The 16,838-nt window shown below is 36.3% G+C and overlaps 1 protein-coding gene across 2 annotated transcripts in view; it reads left to right on the top strand.

The window, feature by feature from the left end:
* Window positions 1-16,838, top strand: part of SIPA1L2 (signal induced proliferation associated 1 like 2) — a 72,105-nt gene that overhangs the window by 29,005 nt on the left and 26,262 nt on the right. For both annotated transcript variants that reach the window (XM_062490165.1, XM_062490166.1), the window contains exons 8-9: window positions 2,104-2,378; window positions 13,241-13,498. In XM_062490165.1, the coding sequence (XP_062346149.1) occupies window positions 2,104-2,378; window positions 13,241-13,498 (533 nt within the window). The remainder of the gene's footprint in view (window positions 1-2,103; window positions 2,379-13,240; window positions 13,499-16,838) is intronic.

A 16,838-nucleotide genomic window follows, 5' to 3' on the forward strand; every position in this document is an offset into this window, starting at 1 on the left:
TCTTAATTTTACTACATGACTAAATGCATATTTTAGAAACTTGTGATGGAAGTGTAGCTGACGAAGAGCTGAAATTTCCTTTTCACCTGTCTAGTTCACATATGATGAAAGGTTTTTTTCTTATTGAAATTTAATCATAAAAGATTTAGCATAGGTTAACAGTATGTTAAAGTTTCCAGTATGCTATGTAGTTCTAATACTATATACAGAGTTATAAGCACAATAGAAAGTTCTGTTTTAAAAGGAAAGTTTCTAAACTACACTATAACCTCAGAGCTGAAAAATTACAAAGGAAAATAGCTGCTTTGTTTTTGTTATGAAAACCCAGAACCTGACTTTGTAAACAAAGCCACCAGAATACATTTTAGACATCTCGATAATGACTTTAACATTTTAACTTTGAAACCTGCATCTTCAGAAGTAACTGGAAAGATTATGAATCACAATTTCCAGGCAGTAATTCTTAGAATATCTGATCCTTGCAGTATCTTCAATATTTCACAGTTCACAGAAGATTATCCCTTGATTAATTGAGGGCTAATTGTATTTCTTTACCTCACAGGATAAAAGCCTGAGCATACAGCAGATCAGCAAAGTTAAAATAACTCATGGATTTGTGGCACTTTGTTCTCATGTGTGCAAGTTCTAATTTTTTCTGCCGAGTGACAGATATCCATATAGAAATATTCTATTAAGAAAATAGTACTTTAAAACATACTAATGTACCAAATCTCATGAGCTGTACAGTCCCAATCCCTCCTCATGTACCCCCAAATCAGGTTGGACCATTTTACTGTGGCAAGCACACAAAAAACTAAGCCTGCAAGCTAGCCTGCCTGGATTCTGGCTCAAGCAGGCAATGAAGAGCAAGTGTGACTTTTCCAACATAGCCTCCTGAATTAAATTCAAGCCATAAAACAACCTTTGCAGAGATCTGTCCTGCACAGCTGGCAGTAAAGAACACTAGCCTCCTGTCTATTTTTGTGATGCACACTAAACCCAGCCATAAACAGCATGAGCACCTTTGTGAAACAAGGTAAGGTGTGCTGTGGAACTGCTCTTAATGTGGCATGACCTTGGGAAGATCCCTTGATCTGTATTGTGACATAGGCATCTCTAAAAGGCAGGTATTGGCTTTGGCAGAGTGTTCATGGGAGATCTTTAATGCTCACTACAAACTTTGAGAGATCTTTGATAATGTTTCATAGTGGTTAGGCTTTTGTTCTAATTGAACTAATGAAGCTAAATACATACTGGTTTTGTGACACTGGCAAAAGGAAAGGCTGGTTTAACTCTCAAACTTTCTTGTAATGCAGGCTAGAATTTTGTCTTCTGAGTGTGGTGCAGTATCCCAGCTTGTAGGCTGTTGTATGATGATGATTCACAGGGCAAAACTGTTAAGAACTTGATTTACAATATATATAGAAATGAACCTGCTTAGCAAAATCTGAATTTGGAGGATTTTGGCTGCACTGTATAATGACAGTTACTTTTCATTGAATATGAGGAAAGTAATTTTTTTGTTTCTAAGTTTCCCAGTGACATGGAAATTCTCATCCCATTTTAGTGATATCCTCATCTGGAGATGATGGTAGTTAGGAATCTGCCTATGAAGCAAAATAAAATAATATTTTCTTCTGTGGTATTTTCTGGAGGAAAACAAGCTGCTAGAACTGAGGCATTTCACTCATTTTGGCTCATGTTACATCTCAGGTTTAATACTGTTTAATGCTGAACAAAAAACACCTGCACACCTGCAGTCAGCCAAAAAAGAATGAAGTAACTGACAGGGCAGCATTTTTCTTGCTTTGTGTTCTGAAACTAAACCACCTGTAAAGTTTTCAGTTAGATATAAATGGCATTGTGTTAACGTTGGGCAAGGGGGAAGAACTTGACATGGGTCAGCTGCCTGCCCTGGAGATGTCAGGTTTTTAGCATCATGAAATGTTTAATTCGTTTTGTTTTATGCAGAAACCTTCATTCAAACATAAATGTTAAGATAATTTAATGTTAGCATATTAAAGATACTCACTATCAAGCCATACATGATTTTATAATGTTTGCGTGCTCTGACATTCGTGTAACAATGTGGTGCTTCCTCAGATAGTGACCAGAGGATGTGAAACCACGGAAATGACCCTGCGGAGAAATGGGCTTGGCCAGCTTGGATTCCACGTGAACTTTGAAGGGATAGTGGCAGACGTGGAGCCCTTTGGGTTTGCATGGAAAGCAGGGCTACGGCAAGGGAGCCGCCTGGTCGAGATCTGTAAAGTGGCTGTGGCAACTCTGACACACGAGCAAATGATCGACCTCTTACGCACCTCGGTGACGGTGAAAGTGGTGATTATTCAACCCCACGAAGATGGAGCGCCCCGAAGGTAACGAGCTGCAGTTCTCAGTGAAACATTTCTACCTGTTTGGGGCTTTTTTTTTTTTTTTTTTTCCTTTCTCTGCTCCTGTTTAAATTATCACTCCTTAAAGGAAGGCCTTCAGTAAATGGATGTTGTCTTGTCATGTTGGGTGATAATATTGTTGAGGCTCTTAAGGCAATCCTTTCCTCTCCTTTCCCAAACCCATATTGACTTGTTATAGAATATAAAATAAGATTCTAGGGGAAATTTAATGGAAAATTTATATGACTTTAAAAGGGTAGGACGTAAGCTTTAGTGTATCCTGACTGAGTTGTCCTGAAAGCTGATGTTGCTTCTTTTCTTCCACGGGAGAGTTTTATGCCTTAATGCTGAATTTTAAAATGTGGAATCTATTTCATGAAATTGCACCTTGTCTATTTCTGAGATTTCTCCAACTTCTGACTATTGGAAAACATTTGTTTTTTCTTATGTTGAAATGTAATGAAAATAGTGAATTACTGGGTTCTGGACATACATGGTACCAAGTCTTAGAGTTCTGCTCACTCTCTACAGATATCTAATTTATTGACATTAAATGGTGAATTACATCAATGAGTTTATCATTTAAAGCAGAGGAATGTTATTTGCAACATGAAATATATGTTTGTGCTCAGGAAAATCGGTAATAACAATCATTACAGTGGCTGTGGCAGTGTTTTGGGGGATGAAATGAATTTTTCTTTCATGAGTGTTTCTTTTTTGGTGACAAAAGACATTTCCCCCGTGTTTTAATATTATAAGGTAGAGAACTAGGAAAAAAATTGAAACTTTGTAACAGTGTGCCTTTATTTCTCACACACCTTGTCTAGTCAGTGTTAATTTGGCTCATTCTAAGTGAGAAGTGTACCAGAGTAAATTTAATTACTTCTCTTCTTGTAGCAGGCCAACTTTAAATCTCTTGTTGATTTTTAATTCAACAGAAAAAAAAAACGCAAAACATTAGATGTGTTGCTTTTGGCAAGACAGCAAGCAGTAAAATTTTACGTAGCGTGCCGCACTGTGAAGTCGATGCCAGCTGTATACGAATGCTGTTTAATTGGTGGCAATTCTCCAAGCAGTCATTGGCCTGATGTATGACACACAAGGGCTGTCCCCTGCCTCGACCTGCATCGTGATGCCTCCCATTCTGAACAAAATGCCTGTGAATGTAGAATACCACCGTTTTGCTTAGTTGGATAGAAATTTGCAATTAAGCCTCTCTTTGCTTAGCTTTGCTGTTCTCACCATCTGCTTCTGGGTATGAATTTTCACTGACTTGTTTGGTATACATTTCCAAGCTGTTTACAGAATATGAGCCTAATGAGCTGATCCTTTTATATTGAAGGTAAAAATGTGTATTTTATAGGCCCTGATAGAAAAATACATACTGTATGAACTGTTTATATTGTCTTTGATATAAATCTTCTTCTAGAGAGAAAGTGTTTAAATCCCAGATCAGTGTGATACATAGCACCCAAGTCTTTGTGTAGGAGGAGTTTGAACTGAGTGTTACCACACTGAGAAAAACCTGCAAAAGCTGCTTCTCTTTATAATTTTTAGCATTTTTTAAATTGTGACTAATTACTAAGAAAAATGAATTTTTTAAACTATGTCTGTTCTAAAATTTTGAAAAAACGTGTTTAAGTTCTTTTTAGTTTGACCTCTCTAGTGTATATATATAAAAGAAATGTCTCTCTCAAATATCAATTTCCCACAGAAAACTGCTAATTTTCCCTTGGATATTCCCAAAAATATGCTTAGTGATTTCAACTGTCCAGTCTTTGAAGGGTTTGAGCTTTCCTTTTCACAATGTTTATAATCTAAACAGAGCAGAGGGAAAAGCAGTTATAGATCCTGCACAACAAGTGTGAGAGTTTCAGTTGACAAATAAGTTGACAAATAAGCTTTGTAAAATATATTAATGAATGAGGGAAAAGAGGAGAGGGCAGAAAGGGATAAATTACCAGAATTCTGGGGGGACAAAGATAGCCTATCACTACTATTTACTAGTTTAAACTTGGGCAAATCCATCTCCCTGTCTCCTGCTCAGTTGCTTGTCTTAGCCTTTTGCAGGTTCTTGTCACAGAAACAGAACAGCTGAGGTTGGAATGGACCTCTTCAGGTTGTTGAGTCCAAGCCTATTGCTCAAAGCAAGGTCATCCAGAGCAGATTGCTCATGGACATGTTCACTGGGCTTTGTACATCTCCAAGGATGGAGATTCAGAAATTCCGTATTTCAATTTTGGTATGCAATCATCCTTTTAATAAGAAAAGTTTTTATGTGTACTTAAATGGAACTTTCTGTACTTCACTTCTGCACCTTGCCTCCTGTGTTTTCACTGGATGCAATTCTTAGTCTGTCATCTTTTTTTCCTTATTCACCCCTTAATTAGATATTTTAAACACATTGATAAAATCCCTCCTGAGCTTTCTCTTTCCCTGGCTGAATGATACCAGCACTCTCAGTCTCTCCTTGTGTTTCAGATGATCTTCTCCTTTAAATCATCTGTGATCCTTTGCTGGACTTGCTCCATATGTTCATGTTTCTGTTGTACTCTGGTATCAGGTTTACTCAGAGATTTACAGATAGTAGTTTTGGATGTAAAACAGGAGTAGCTGGATAACTAAAATCCATTTCACCTTCACTTAACAAGGAATGTTCCTGTCCTTGGAGAGTCCATGCATGGCTGAACAGGATAGAATCAAGCCTCTGTGAGTGGCTGCAAACACATACCTGCAGTAAACTTTTAAGACAGGTGTGACAGCTTGTCAGGAGGGAACTTTTTTGTATCAAATAATAATTATCAAATAACACTCAAAGAGAGATACAGATATTTTTGTAATATTTGTTGGGTCCATCCATCCTTAACCCACACATTACAAGTGTCTAGGAAAATGAGGGTTAAAAAGCATGAGAAAGCTACATCTATGCTCCAGTATTTATTGCTTTTATTCACAGCTGGTTTTAGAGGTTTTCTGCTAAGAAATGATGCATCAGACTATCTGATATAGGTAGGAAGGTACATTTGGAGGCTGAAATAAGTCCCTTGAAAGTTTGACTCATCCTACTGTGTATATGATCTTCTGACAGTTGGCTAGGCTTTTCTGTATTTCAGCCTGGTTTCTTGGAGTATATGCTGGTGGTTTGTTCTTTTGTTTTGATTTTTTTTTTTGTTTTTGTTTTTGTTTTTTTTTTACTTAAATGCCATGATCTAGGGTTTCAAGTTCAGCCGCTAAGATTTCACCCACAGTGCATAGATATAAAAATACATTAATCTTTGATTCTAAAAGGATACATTAAAGATTTACATGCATTTACAAGCATATACATATAATTTTAGCAAAAAGAATTCCACAGTTTCATGAAAAAATCCAAATGTATCATTTTATTAATGCCTTTCATTTTCTGAGATAACCAGCTTGTTTCCAGATTTCCACTTCTTGAAAGACTAGTTCCTGCTTAGCTTTGTCTGCTGAGTTTTATGAATACAAAGCAATGAGGAGTTTCTCTTTGGGTTGCTTACTAGCACTGGTTCCTTCCTGGGATCAAATTCTTTGTGAATTTGCACAAATTGGACATGACTGCCATGGAGTGTCTTGGGAATTGTATCCCTCAAGTGAAAATGAGTTTCAAGTGTGCAGGGGTGTTTCCAAAGCAGTCCCTTGAAAAATCATCAGCCAAAGTGGAGATCTTTAATCAAGTTCTTGACTTGATTTTTGTGTCTGTTAGCTTATCCACAAATAATCTTCAATCCATCATTTTGAAAGGAAGGCCACAAAATATAAGTGTGCCCCCACTGAGAATAAACTATTGGCAATAAACTATTAACAAGGATTATTTTCTTCCTGCAAACTGTCTTATATTAATTCCTTTCAGTGTGAAAATAAACTATTTGAATGTCGAAGGTGCTTACAAAGGAACGTTACAGCGTGATTAGGAAATTACAGAGGAAAATTCTGCTCAATAAATGTCTTCCATTACTTAATCTAGATCCTTCTACTGAAGTGTTGGCAATAGTGTATGCAAAAGCAATCATGGAATAAGGCCTTTCATTTACTATCCTGTAAAATTAATGAACTTGAGACAAAGCTCCTGCTGTTTTCAGTTTGCTCCAGCAATTAAATAATCATGCACAAATTGATGCAGAAATCAAAATTATTTGTGTGGCATCGGGTTGATATTTAGATAGAAAGAAGAAATTGCTGTTTAAAATATAAATTCTTTAAATGACAAAGCAGTATTAGAACAAATATGTTGGCCATTGTTTTCAGATCTGAATACGTATTCTTGTGTCATATTTTCTTCTGTGCTAGGTCTGTCCCTTCAGAATTGATGATTTGGGATTGTGTGCATTTGAACACGAGAATAATGATGTTCATTCTGATTTGCTTTCGCTGGTGGTGTTACAGCAGTGTTCAAGGACACTATATCCTTAATCAGCCAAATCCAATCAAGGGATTCAAGCACTTCTAAATCTATTTTAAACTGTAGATTTTGCTGGATTCTTTTTTACTACATTTTATGTATGTGTTTGTCTTAGTTCAGCTACCATTTCATATGGAAAAGAAAAACTGCTTGAGAACCGATGAAGAAACAAATTTCTAGAAAATTTAGAATGCAAATGGAACTTAAAGCAAAATTTCCAGGGCTTCCTATAAACACAATCTGGAGTGCTGAGGAGCAGTAATTTCCACTGTTGGTCTGAACAAGCAGGAGACTCTTTCTGCTGTTGTAGGTAGTTTAGAAAATGGAAATACTTCAGTAACTATGACTGAAACTGCCTGTGGGCCATTTTTAAATACTACTGCAGTTCTTCTGAGGTTGTTTTATTCTTTTGAACCTTGCAAACTCCTTCTTACAAATAAAATAGATGTAATGACTTATTTTCTAGTCTTGATGCTTTTTCCCCTTAATGACTATGATTTCTTTGAAAGAATTGTCTTCCCGGGTCTTTTAAAAAGTTGCAGATAACCAGCAGAGTATAGAATGTTTGGGAAATGCTTTTAGGAAGGGAAGAGGCTACTGTGTGGTGGTGTTCAGTTATTGTCACAGGGGTGTTTGCCATAAGCTGGTGGGATAGTTCATAGGGCCTTCAGATTCTTAATAATTTTTTACTTATTTAATAAATTAAGCCACCTAAGCTAGAAAGAAGCCAAGTCTAGCATCACCCGAGGCAGGTTGAAGCAGCAAAACCTGAAACGGAATGGTTGTAAAAGTAGAATTTGGGTGTACCAAATCTTTTAATTACCATCCCTGCTATTAATCTAAGAAGGCTGAAAAATATCTGAAATGTCTAGATTCTGATGTTTTACAGAAGTAACTGAAAGAACTATCACTAAGAAAATGTAATTGTACTAATTGGAAGCCGTACTACTTGCAGAAGTTAATCCTCTCCACCCAACAAAAAATGAAATGGTAGAAAATGCTTAACTGTGTTTCTCATACAAAGTCTTAGATTTTTTTTCTTACTGAGTTATGAATGAACTTATAGTAGGGGTTAATTATAATTGCTAAAGTTAATTATGTGTACAGTTGTTACAGTTGAGCGGCAAAAACCCCCTAAATGTCTGGCAAAGCACTGTTTGTCTCTATTGAGAAATGCAAAGAAGAGTTCCAGACTCTTTTTTTTTTGCTTTTTTCTATTCTTCTTTCTTGTCTCTATTGACGGAATCATATTAGAATCATAGAAAGGACCTTAAAGATCATCTAGTTCTGTAATATTGTCTGTATTTCTATTTTTCATGTAACAATACAGACGTAGAGGCTCTTTTGGAGGCCTCTGAATTGCTTGTCAGGTCACCAACACAAAAGTTCTTTTTCAAAACTGAATAGTAATAAAGATCAGAAGGAGAATGAGTTTATCTTCAAGAAGGAGGGATTGGCAGCTTCAGCTCTTTAGCTCCATGGAGGGACTGTCAGAAAGTCATCAATTCCTGTGATTGGTTGCTGTAAGCAGTCTCATACATCTGTTGTGGTATGAAATTATTTAAGTATAAAATTTTTTTTGGTTTTTTTTTTTTTTTGTTTTTTGTTTTTTTTGTTTGTTTTTTTTTTTTTTTTTTTACATTATGTATGACTACTTTTAATAGGTTTCTGAGTTGTCAGAACTCGGAATTTTTGTCTTGGTTTTTAACCAAAATTCTCTTTGACCATTTCAGTATTATTGCATTGTCTTGGACTTGTGCCCTAACTGATATAGGGCATCAGTGGAGTTGAGATATTACCTCCAGGAAGTACTTCACAGTGTCAGGGAAGGGAAAATCTCCCCTTAACTAACTATATCCTGAGTCTCAGCAAAACTAAGCTACTAAATTCTGCTTTTTAGTTAAATCCCTATAATGAAATTAAATCAATCTGTGTTTTATTATGTGGATTTAATAGATTGCACAATGAGTCCTCAGGCTCATTGTGTTTCTTTGGGCATTACTGTAGTGTAAGAACAAACATGCACTCTAATATAAGTGATTGTTTTCAAAAGCAAAGTTTGAGTTAGCGGAATGCAGTTATTGTACTGCTGGATAAAGACTCTTTCTTGAGCAGGATTAGATGTTTGGTGTTGAAATGGTGATAGTAAGGAATAATCTATCAGTGTAATATACTGGTGCACACCAGTGATTTCTTCTCTATCCTTTCATCTCCTTGCAATGCATTAAACTGGAGTTAAACTATAATCAGGTGTTCTGCTTAGGTTGAACCCTAACAAATAGTCCATGCTTGAAATCTGTAGGTAGCTGGGGTCCAAATACTGAAGTTGTGCTCAGTCATAGGATTTAGCAGAAAAGGAGGCTTTTGTGTAGCTATCAAGGTGACAGAGTGCTGATCATAGTGCATAGAAGCTTCTATCTCTTCCATGGAGATGGATATTTACAGAGTTTAACTAGACTCCCTGCCTAATGTGGGCCCTTCACAGAGCCTATTATATGGCCCTTCACAGAACGTTTATATGGAATCTGAAACTAATATTGGAAGGTTTGATTAATGTAGTTTTAAAAATCTTTATGGACTGCTTGATAATTCTTTCAGAACATAATGTTCCTTGCAGGAACATTTGAATATTGCAGATTTTTATAGTGGACTCTTAAATTTTATTACGTTGTCATGACCTGCTAGCTCTGTCATAGTCATGCTGTCTTTAATTGCAGAGTAGGTTTTATTAACCAAATTTTTAATAGGATAATATGGCCCTTGAACCAAAGGTACTGGTAGAAGTCTGTGCTTTATGTTGAAGCATTGATTTAATTCATACCAACTATAGTGAAGGGCAGGAAGTGCTATAATTTCTGATGTGTGGTTAAGGTATGGTCACATTTGCTTGTTAAATATCGTGAGTCTGTTTTTCAAATGTTATATTGGATATAATTTGCAAAAGACATTTTATATCCTATACTTGTTTAACATAAATTTAAGTATCTTTTGAAACCATAGAATAGCGATTTGTCTTTATGTTTCCTTTAAAGTGAATTTAAAAGTGAATATATAAAATTGAAATTTAAAAGCTGTCATTCAGTACCAGTGCCAATGTATATTCTTGCACGGGTGGAATAAGTACCAAAATTATAAGTAAAAGATAAAGGTCAAATTACATATTTAAGAGGGAATTGCATTTATTTTTGTGGGTTTTTTTCATGTAAGACAACTTAGGGTTTGAACCATGGCAGGGAGTGGAGGTGGGGGTTGCAGGCATGAAGTAATTCCTTCTCTGCCTTCCTGATAGAGGAGGTAGCTAAAATTGCAACTTTACCTATCTCAGTATACTGCAGTGTCTGTTCTTTAAGCAGTGCTTGTGAAGCAGTGAAGCATACTTTTTCATATAACTGTTGAAGTGATTGATTTGGTACTTTTAAATAAAGATTTAAAAGCCTTATGTGACAAAAGAAGCTATCTGAAACCATGGAAATTCTTTTTTGAGCCAGTTAAAACAAGCATTTGAGGGCTCTGTATTGTAATCATAAGCAACACTGCTGTTTTTTTATAGTGATTTAAAACAAAGTTGTTTTGTAAACCTTTTTCTGCAGGAACTGTATCCTCAATATTTTGTATTTTTTTCATTTGTAGGAAGAATATGTTTTCCTGATGCAAACAAACACAAAATTTTCACTTCTTACTCATTGAGGGAAAGCTTATTGTGTACTACTATTATGCCATGCTTTTGTTAATTAGTCAGCAAGCTAAGTCAAACTAAATAGCAGTAACAGTCCCTTTTGCTTTTAAAACCCATGGCTATTTTTACAGCATTTAGAGTACTTTATGGGCAATATCTAATGAGGAGTACAATCACAATTGCATGCTATGACTTCATCAGTTGCCAAGATGAACTGTAAAATTGGTATCTTAATAGCAAAAGTTGGGGATGGGGTGGTTTGTTTCTAATGCCTGAAGCCTATAGGAATGAAGAAGGGAGTGAAGCAGTACTAAGAAATTAGCAGAAGGCAGGTAGAAATTTTAGCCTACATAATTGTTCAACTTTTCCATCAAATAATGGCAAGCTCTGTGGTATATATGGTCACATGAAAAGTTTTGCAGTGCACCAAACTAATACTAACCTTGCTGTGTTATTTCTTCATTCTTTGATCTGTTTGTTTTGATGTAAAACTTCTTACTTAAAACCAAAAAAAAAAATAAAAAGAGAAAAAAAGGATCACAGTTGCATTGCTGGAGGCTGTTGTCTCCTGCACCTTTGTTGCAGGCAGTGAATGAGGCAGGAACTTGCACGAAGGGAAAAATGATCATGGAACATAAGCAGTTGAAAATCACACTGGAGAAATACATTCTATATATGCTTCAGCAGCAGAAGAGTTTGCACAGTTCTGTGCAATTCCCTTAACTTGACCTTTTTTCATGGTGTTCATTCTAAGAGCCAAGCATGTGATTCTTAGAAGTGTGAAGAAAGTTTTAAAAATCGATACCTGCACTGAGGTAGTTTGAAGTGGTATTCTGAATAACTGTCATTTCAGGGTGAGGGGAAGGTTAGAGATATACCAAATTGACCCTCTGAAATGATGTGATAATTTTATAACAGTGATTTCTCTGTAGCACCATTCCATGTCTGTGAGAAGAGATTATTAGGGTGGTTTTACCTCCTTAGGGAAGCTCAACCCAGAAAATCATGATTGCAAAATTCTGTGATGTCCAACTATGATTTGTCAGCAGAGGTTGGATATGTCAGATTTTATTGGTGTATTTTACAATGATATTTCTGATAAAAGAACAACATTGAAAAAACAGGAATTCTGAGTTCTGCTTTCTAAGATTCTAGCTCTTCAGGTCATCTTCATCAAGGTGTCTTCCACCCTCTGTTGGCTATTGATCTCCATTCTCGATACTTTCATCATCTGTGTTTTTAAGTACTTTAACTTTGAGTGTTTGAGTGTCACCAGGGACAGAGATTTAGTGCTACAGGATAAACTTGCCTATTTGCTGCTAAAAAATTCATCAGAGTGAAACATTTGGCTGGATCAGACTATGCATATACAGAGTATGTAGAATGTAATTGCTACAATTGCTCAGGGGTCTTCCCTTCAATAACCTTGAATAAGGCGGTTTGCTTTTTGTCTAAGAATTTTTTCTTTCAATCTGTTTATCAGAACACAGCTAATGAAAATATTCTTTGGGAGGGTGGATTCAGAAGCTTTAATGCACAGTGATTTAATGCGTGAGAATTTATACAATTTACTTTCACTGCACATTTGTGTTAAGTCATTTACTCCAAGATATTTTCAGGATTAAGACTGTAAACTCTTCACACTCTGTTGCACTTTCTCTAGGTGATTTTAATTTAGTTGCAAATGGCAAATGTTGGTTTTTCAACAAAAGCAAAGCTTGATCAAGTCTCAGCTGAGAAATAGAGCAGAATTGTGGTTGAGACAGAGGAGCAAATTTTCACTGTTTCTTACTCAAACTTAATGTCTTGCTTTGGAAGTATTTAGGGTGTTCTCTTCATAGGTATTGATTTAGTACACACTGCCTATCAGAAAAATAATGGAGATGGAATGCTGAGAATATAAAAAAATCTCCGGTGATAATCGGTGTTGACTTAAAGGGCGTGTGAAGCTTCTATTAACCGATTTCTGAAATAGTAAAGCTAAATTATTGAGTGCAGTTCTGAGTCTTCAGCAAATGTCCCATAGGCACACTGATCTTTTGTGGAACACTACTTTTACCTGGGTTTACACTGTCTGTGAATACTGTTAGTATTTAACCACACCGTAAACTTCAAGCAGAGCTGGTAAGCCAGGCTGTTTCTGGTCTGTCTATTCCTTCCATTTCCCCATTTATCTTCCAGGCTTACAAATCCCTGGGAAAAGAGACATTAGAAAGTACACTTTGAAAACACAGGGAAAAATATTTAGGTGCCCATTAATCATTTGCATTGTAGACTATGCTCTCTGTTATTTGGTGGGGACAAGGTGGGATTCTAGAGGAGAATTCTCAACCCCACTGAGAAACATTGAGTTTGCTTCAAAGCAACAAATGTATTTCTGAAATTTAAACAAATCAATGCTGGTTTAGAAAAACTTGATGCTTTATCACTTCTAAATGCCTTGTCTCTAAAAGTTTTTATTATGTAAAATTCAAGCTGCAGATTAATTTATAAAAGTTCAATATGTTCCTCGTTTTGAAGGGCAAGGAGACAGTTCAAAGATCTTTGAGCACGTGACAGCAAATCTTTTACTTTGAAAGGTTTTCTACCTGCTTAGTGTGGCAGTTTTGAAATGTTCAAAGTATAATGCTGCATGAACACCTTTGGGCCCTTGAAATCAAAATATGTATATACTTCTGACTGTGAATGCAAGATTTCTCTCTCTGTTCTGTCCTGTGAGACTGATGAGCATTTTTATTTGTCCCGCAGGGGTTGTTCAGAACTTTGTCGTATACCCATGGTGGAATACAAACTTGACAGTGAAGGCACCCCATGTGAGTATAAAACCCCTTTCAGAAGGAATACCACTTGGCATCGGGTGCCGACTCCCGCTGGGCAGCCTCTCTCTCGTGCCTCTCCAATCCTAGGAACATCTGACAGACTGCAGTGCCAGCAGCTTCTCCAGCAGGCTCAGACAGCCATTCCTCGTAGCACTTCCTTTGATAGAAAGCTGCCAGATGGTGCAAGGTAATACACTCTCTGGTTCTTGCCTGTCGTTTTCCTAATGTGGGTTACTTTTGAAATCTCTGCATTCTAGGACTTTGGTGTCTTGTTTTTAAAACCTAATTTTATTGAGGTTTTTATCCTGAGTTTGTATTAAATAGTGTTCACTGGACCAATCTGCTTGAAACGAGTGACTTTTGGTTTTTGTGGTAGAAGTGGGCTGTACTGAGGATCCCACTGCTGAGGAGAGCTGGCCTTTCCTTTTAGTCCCAAATCAGTGAAGTGGGAAACTGCCTTATAACTTCTGGATCTTGATAATGTCCTGTTCCCCACCTTTTGGAAGACTATTTTAACAAATATTGCGTGTAGACAAAATGAAGTCATTCCTTTAAAAATTAATTATTTAATCTCAAGGTATTGGCATAGTTTCAAAGGGTTCTGTAACTCATTACCAGCCCTTATGCTTTGCTTTGCTTTTAATTAAACAAAGCAGAGCTTGTGATTTGAATATGTAACACCTTTTAGCTGATGGGATGGTATCCTTAAATGTTGGCTCTGTTCTAATGTAATCATAATTCTTCATAAGATGAAACTTTGTTTTTAAAGATAAAAATTTGCAAATACACTTGACCTTTGAATTATTTGGGAAAACCATATGTCTTGAGTAGAAATCTATCCCTTATTGTTTATAATTATTTCAGCTTATGCCCTAATCTATGAGGTGATGTAGTTCTAATTTCCAAGCAAATAATTATTGCATGTTGAAAACATCTGAATGATACAAAAATCTGAAATACTAGTCTTGAATGGGTTTAAAGCAATTCTGGATGAAGTCATTAAATGCCACTATTGCTACATTGACTAACTTATTTAGTAGAAAAAAATTAATTACTTTCTACACTGAAATTTACACAAGTAATAGTAGTAAGGATTTGAAAATATGTCTCTTTCCTTGTCTGGGGAAGGAAGACTCCCATTTAGAACCATTTGATCATTTGTGTTCTCCTTCTCACCTGCCTTCCTCTCCACCCCTTGAAAAATGGAGAGGTGCATTTCTGCAAGCATTTAAATACCATTATAGAACTTAAGCTTTTCCTAATGTCTTATTAATTAAATTCTCTGTAACATCTAACATAATGAGATAATGCATCAAATGTCTAGAAATATTTCATCATTTATGAAGGTTTATTAAGCACACTGTATGCCAGTACAGAAAAGAAGTGAAAGCTTTCTGACATGCTACTCAATTCCAAAAAGGCTTTACAAGCATAAGCTGCATTTCTCATAACACTCAGCAAAGCATGTGAAAAGATGCTTAGACTGAGTCTATTCTTATCATGAAGAAATTCCTGTATCACTTAACTAAAACATGTGCAGTGCAGAAGTGCTATTTTGGGGAAGACATGATGCAGAGTACAAATAATGAAAAGGGAGGAAAATTATGGATTCTGGCAGGAAGGTCTTGAAACACATAGAGAAAAGTGCCTAATTGGCAAGGTCTTTCCATATGGGAAGAGGCAGAGTTGATGATGTGGCAGAGAGATGATCTTAAACCAGAAGAGTTTGAAGTAAGGTGGATTAGTACTTAAAAGTAGTCTTGCAAGGGTGAAAGTGTATACTCAGGCTAGGAAAATGATTAAGAGATTTTAGAGGGTCAGAGACCCAGTATCAGTTTAAGAGTGCAAAGCAGGGAGGAACAGGTTGATAAAACAGGGACGATTTAACAGCTGATCTGAAAATGAGCTAAGGGTGAAGTCAGCAATACAATTGTTTGGTTTAGAAACAAAAAGAGGACAAAGCAGAAGAAATGTGGACTAGATACAGTAAGAGACATAAGAAGCAAAAATTCAGCTACTGTGACATACAATATTTAGGTACCCAGTCCCTGGAGTGAAATTAGAAACTGAGAGCTGGATGCTCATGCTCCTAATGCAATTCCTGAGAATTAAGTGCTTTGAGAAGGCAATCCAAGTATTTTTGGTGTTGTTCAAGGAATTTCTTCTACTTAGTCACTTAGAAATACAAGGATATCCTTAAGATCTACTTCTGTTTTCACAGAGTGGCTAATTCTGTGACAGCTACTCGTAGCATGTGCTGTTAGCATTCGCATTTGCCTAAAGTGAAGCTTTAGGTGGACTCACTGTTCTGATTTTTGCACCAAGAAGTCTCCGTGTACTTTAGTCCCTGAGTCACAACTTGTAGGCAATGCATCCTATCATCTGGAGTCTGGAATCCATTCCTGGGAGCAGATGGTTGGAATTTTTGTTTGAAGGAAGTGTGTGAGGCAGTCGTTGATGGGACTTCTGTGGTTCTCCTTTTCTAGCCATTCATTGATTACTAGGCTAAAGACTTCACACTTGTCCAGCAAATGGACAGCAATGGCTTTGAGGACGACGTCCTATACAGCAGCCTGGAGGGTGGAAACATGTGGGATCATAATTTATCCATTCCTCAATACTGGGTCACTCTGTCTGTGCATGAAATGCATAATTCTTGGTGGTTACAGCAAGCTCATGGAACTGAATTAATCTGTAGCCTATTGACTAACTCAACTGAGAGAGGTTCAGTCCTGTCAATACTTCTCAGAGAAAGTTCATTTATTGTATGTTGGCTATTAGGCAAAATGTAGCACCTAATGTCTTTTAAAAACAAAATATAATAGCTACAGTCTTTAAAATTTCAAAGCTGAACAGTAAAGTTGCTTATTAAAAGGTCATGTTCTTGAGAAAGTGTTTTGCATAAAGAAAAAAAACCCACCTCTTCCATTTCCTCCCTGAGCACATACATTCATTTCTACATGAAAAAGAAAAGGGGGGAGAGAAAAGAAAAAAGATAAACACAGGGAATTGAATTCACGATAATGTCAAGATAATAGAAGGAAATGGTATTGTAGTTATGGAATAATGTGCACAGAAGTGAAGGAAAGGATGTGATCAAACCCAAATTTAAGCATTAAATTTCAACAGTCTGGAAAGCTAACAAAACTGCTTAGAGACATTGTTAAGACACGAGGCTTAAAAGTTAAATAATAAGTAGAAAATAATACCCTTAATGAAAATGGCTTTTGGTTGCTTTTCTATGTCAAACGATTAATAATGAAATAAAATTTTAAAAAGTATTAGAATTGCCTCTTCCAATTTTACAATCTTTAAAATTGGAATAAGTGCCAAGGAGCTAACAATCATTTCTGATCCTCTGTGAGACCTTTGCACACATGAATTGAGAGACCTAATCCAGTTGCTTTGACTCCTGAGTAATCCCACTTATTCAGAACTAAAGCCAGATCTAAGGAAAATAGGATTTGGCACTTAGTCTTTCTCTTTTTCTGCCTTTTTATATATTCAGTTGGAAATATTTTATTCGT

The sequence above is a fragment of the Cinclus cinclus genome, chromosome 3 (genome assembly GCF_963662255.1).
Source record: "Cinclus cinclus chromosome 3, bCinCin1.1, whole genome shotgun sequence".
Classification (NCBI taxonomy): Eukaryota; Metazoa; Chordata; class Aves; order Passeriformes; family Cinclidae; genus Cinclus; species Cinclus cinclus.